The 4,632-nt window shown below is 43.2% G+C and overlaps 1 protein-coding gene across 1 annotated transcript; it reads left to right on the top strand.

The window, feature by feature from the left end:
- Positions 1-811: 811 nt before the first annotated feature.
- On the top strand, positions 812-1,582 carry LOC107949863 (uncharacterized). The gene is made up of 2 exons (XM_016884634.1): positions 812-1,141; positions 1,262-1,582. Exons 1-2 carry the CDS (start codon positions 812-814, stop codon positions 1,580-1,582), a joined length of 651 nt encoding a protein of 216 aa, XP_016740123.1.
- The last annotated feature ends 3,050 nt before the right edge of the window (positions 1,583-4,632 follow it).

The raw sequence follows: 4,632 nt of genomic DNA, 5'->3' as shown, positions 1-4,632 counted from the left end.
CTGGAGTTGCCCCTAACGTGGCTCAATATTGGATTGAGGCCACAGAGAGGATCATAGATGACCTCGACTGCACCCCCGAATAGAAATTAAAAGGAGCTGTGTCATTGTTACGAGACGAAGCCTATCAGTGGTGGCTTACAGTTAAAGAGGGTATTCAGGATGACCGATTGACATAGGAATTCTTCAAAACTACTTTCTAAGGGAAGTATGTGGGCGCTAGTTATGTGGATGCCCGGAGGAGGGAGTTTCTAAATCTGACTCAGGGGGATAAATTAGTGGCTGAGTGTGAAGCTAAATTTTTACGATTAAGCCACTATGCATGCGGGATGGTGGCAACCGATTATGAACGGTGTGTTTGGTTCGAGGACGGCCTCAGGGATAGTCTGAGAATTTTGATAGCTCTACAGAGGGAGCAAGATTTGCCACACTGGTAGACAAGGCAAAGATAGCCAAGGAGGTGAAACGTACTAAGCGTCTGAACAGAGAAAAGGGTAGGAATAAGAGGGAGTCAGAGCCCTCGAGTTTCACTTAGAGGCCGAAGAAAAATGCCAGAGTGGATGGGCCGGTCAGAGTTGGGGCCCCTATTGCTACTATTGGATCGCAGACATGTGTTGATTGTGGTAGATGCCTTCAGGGCAAGTGCTGGAAAAGGATTGGGGCATGTTTGAGGTACAGATCATTAGATCACTGTATCAGAGACTATCCACGGAGGCCCAAGCAGATGCGAGCTATAGGCCGGGGTACTGTTCAACTGCCGAGAAGTGTTCAACAGCCACCATGAGGCAGTGGCCAGGCCAAAGATGGGAATGGTATGGGCCGTGGTCGTGGAGCACCGAGTAGAGGTGCTGGTCATACTGAGGCGAGGCAGCCAATTCTAGTTTATGCTGCACGTTGCCGAGAGGACATAGACGCCCTAGATGTTATTACTGGTACATTTTTTATCTATAATGTACCTTGTACTGCAGTAATTGATGTTGGGTCTATGCATTCATATATAGCATGCTCGGTGTCTGAGACTTTGGGTATCATGGTTGAAACCACTGCGAGTGAAATTACTGTGTTGAGTCCTTTAGATCAGTCAGTTAAGGTGAACAGATTGTTCAGAGATGTACCATTAGAGGTTCAAGGAACCATCTTTTTGGTAGACTTAATGGAACTTCCTTTTGGAGAATTTGACTTAATATTGGGCATGGACTGGCTGGTTAAGCATCAAGTGAATTTGGATTGTGCTACTAAACGGGTGGTACTGAAATCTGTGGAGGGGGATAAGGTGGTGCTAATAGGGGAGCGTCAAAATTATCTGTCAAATATGATTTCTGCCCTGATGGCCGAGAAGTTGGTTCGTAAGGGTTTTGAGGCGTATATAGCCTACATAAATGGTGTGGATTCTGAGGCTCCGTCTGTTAAAGATACCAGAACAGTCAAGGATTTTTCGGATGTTTTCCCCAATGAACTACATGGACTACCTCCAAACTGTAAAGTTGAATTTGGGATTGAGATCGTACCAGGTACAGCTCTAGTGTTCATCACTCCCTATAGAATGACACTGAAGAAGCTAGTAGAGCTTAAGGCTCAGATTTAAGAGTTACTGGATCGCCCTAGTGTGTCTCCATGGGGAGCACCAATTTTATTTGTGAAAAAGAAGGATGGATCCATGCGTATTTCAATCGACTATCGATAACTGAATTAATTGACTATTAAGAACAAGTACCCCGTGCCGAGGATTGATTATCTATTCGATCAATTTTTAGGAGTTTCGGTCTTCTCTAAGATTGATCACCAATCGAGGTATCATCAACTGAGAGTCAAAGAGGCTAATGTACACAAGACAACGTTTAGGACTCGTTATGATCATTATGAGTTCCTTGTGATGCCATTTGGACTGACGAATGCACCAACGGCTTTTATGGATCTGATGAACCGAGTGTTTCAACCTAATTTGGATCGGTTCGTAGTGGTTTTTATAGATGACTTCTTGGTGTATTCAAGAACTGAGGATGAACATGAAGCACATCTCTGAGTCGTTCTATAGATTTTGAGGGAGAAACAATTGTACGCCAAGTTCAGCAAGTGTGAATTCTGGCTACGAGAGGTAACATTTTTGGGCTATCTGGTATCTACTGAAGGGATTAGAGTTGATCCTCAAAAAATTGAAGCTATTTTGGATTGGAAGCCGCCGAAGATGGTCTTTGAGATTCGAAGTTTTCTAGGTCTGGCAGGGTATTATAGACGTTTTGTTGAGGGGTTTCCATTGATTACTGCACCTCTGACTAAACTGTTGCGTAAAGGGGTACCGTTTGTCTGGACTGGTAAGCAGCAAGAGAGTTTTGAGAAACTTAAGAAGGTTCTGACGGAGGCCCCTATCTTAATACAGCCAGAGTCTGGGAAAGAATTCACTGTCTATAGCGATGCATCACATGTCAGTTTGGGATGTGTATTGATGCAAGAGGGTAAAGTGGTAGCGTACACTTCTCGTCAGCTTAAAACTCATGAGGCGAATTATCTGACGCATGACTTGGAGTTGGCCGCAGTGGTTTTCGCACCAAAAATCTGGAGGCATTACTTGTACGGTGAGAAGTGTATCATTTACACTGATCACAAAAGCCTTAAGTACCTCCTGACTACGACTGTACTATTGAATACCACCCTGGTAAGGCTAATGTGGTAGCCGACGCACTGAGCCGTAGAGTTATAACTAAACTGAGAGCGATGTTTGCTCGCCTAAGTTTATTTGATGATGGTAGTCTATTGGCGGAACTTCAAGTTAAACCAACATGGATAGAACAGATTAAGGGTAAGCAAATAGAGGATGAGTTGTTGGGACATCGTTTCCGACAGGTTGAGAGTGGGAATACCAAAGATTTTGGACTAAATAGAGACCGGGTGCTCTATTTCTGTTGGAGAATCTGTGTACCGAAAGATACTAAATTGAGGCAGTCTATACTGGGAGAGGCGCATAGTAGCCCTTATGCTATGCATCCTAGCAGAAATAAGATGTACCATGACCTTTGTGAGTAATATTGGTGGCCTGGTCTTAAGCGTGAAGTTACTGATTTTGTAAGTAAGTGTCTAACTTGCTAGTAAGTAAAGGTTGAACATCAGTTATCTTCAGGGTTACTTCAGCCAGTTAAAATTCTACTGTGGAAGTGGGAGAGAGTAACTATGGACTTCGTTAGTGGGTTACCCCTAACACCAGCTAAGAAGGATACGGTATGCGTCGTAGTGGATTGGTTGACCAAGTCAGCCCATTTCATACCAGTTCATACTGATTACTCTTTGCAGAAGCTGGCTAAACTGTATGTGGCTAAGATAGTGAGATTGCATGGGGTACCTGTTTCTAGAATATCAGATAGAGATCCTTACTTCACGTCTCAGTTTTGGAAGAAGTTACATGAGGCTTTAGGTACAAGACTAGACTTTAGTACTGCGTTTCACCCCCAGACAGATGGTTAATCAGAAAGGGTGATTCAAATACTGGAAATATGTTAAGGTCTTGTGTAATTGATTTTCGAGGCTCTTGGGAAGACTATTTGCCTTTGGCAGAGTTTGCTTACAACAATAGCTACCAGTCTAGCATATAGATGGCACCTTACGAGGCATTATATGGTCATAAGTGTCGTACTCCTTCGTGTTGGACTGAGTTGGGAGAGTGGTGTGTTTTGGGCCCTGAATTGGTTTTTAATACCAAGGATAAAGTTAGATTAATTTGGGATCGACTGAAGGCAGCATCTGACAGACAGAAGTCATATGCGGATTTCGAGGCTAAAATTTTCTTTTACTGAGGTAGACTTGTAATGCCCCAAAAATTCAAGTATTTATTTTTCCATATTTGTAACACAACTACTTGTTTGCTTTAGTGGTTAAGTGATTTGGGTGTGTTTGGGAGTGTCTGAGAAGTCTAGGGTTCAAGCCTGGGCTTGTGCAAAAAATTTTGTTTTTAAGGAAGGAAACCCTTGCCTATAGTTAGTAGGTTTTTAAATTATTATGGGTAAAGCATGACATAAAAAGCCTACTGGTCTAGGGGGTAAGTGGCATGTTACCTATGCCAGTGGTCTCAGGTTCGAATCTTGCTGGAGGCAAAGGAGTGTTTCTTTTGTTGCTTTGCCGTGGGGGGTGTTGTAGTCTGACTAAAACACTGAAGTGGTTAAGGGGATGTGTGATCAGGTGGAAAGATTTGTGGAGGGATTTTAGGAGAAAATCAAGGGAAGTGAGGGGAGAGGGAGTGTTGTGCCGAAATGGGGCACTGAGGCACTCAAGAATTCGACTAGAGGGGTGCTTCTCATTTCGGTCCTGCTTTGTTTTTTTCTCTCTGCCAAAACCTCTTCTCTCTTAAATCGTTTCTCTTCTTCCTCTCCCTTAGGTTTTGTGTGGCCGATTCCCTATTCTGATCACTACCGAAACCATTCCTCTCCTTGCCTCTTCTTTGATTCTTTTCCCAAATATTTCTGATGATTGTTGTTGTTTCTCCCTTGCCAATTCTCTTTTCTTTTTACCCTCATTTTGTCGATTCTGTTCTTACTGCTTCCTGCAAATCAGTGTTCCTGTATTCCCTCTCTCTGGAGTTTCCAGGAATATTACTCTTCTGAAAAAGCTGACTACTTTTCCCGTCCCTACTGTTCTGATTATCATTCT

The sequence above is a fragment of the Gossypium hirsutum genome, chromosome D03 (genome assembly GCF_007990345.1).
Source record: "Gossypium hirsutum isolate 1008001.06 chromosome D03, Gossypium_hirsutum_v2.1, whole genome shotgun sequence".
NCBI lineage: Eukaryota > Viridiplantae > Streptophyta > Magnoliopsida > Malvales > Malvaceae > Gossypium > Gossypium hirsutum.
The sequence above is the reverse complement of the archived record's forward strand: the minus strand, read 5'-3'. Positions and strand labels throughout refer to the sequence as shown.

Bases quoted from the DNA above. Each gene is read 5' to 3' on its own strand.
- LOC107949863 (XM_016884634.1), top strand. From the start codon at position 812: ATGGGCCGTGGTCGTGGAGCACCGAGTAGAGGTGCTGGTCATACTGAG. The intron at 1,142-1,261 runs GTAGACTTAATG...AAATCTGTGGAG, and splicing joins TTCAAGGAACCATCTTTTTG to GGGGATAAGGTGGTGCTAAT.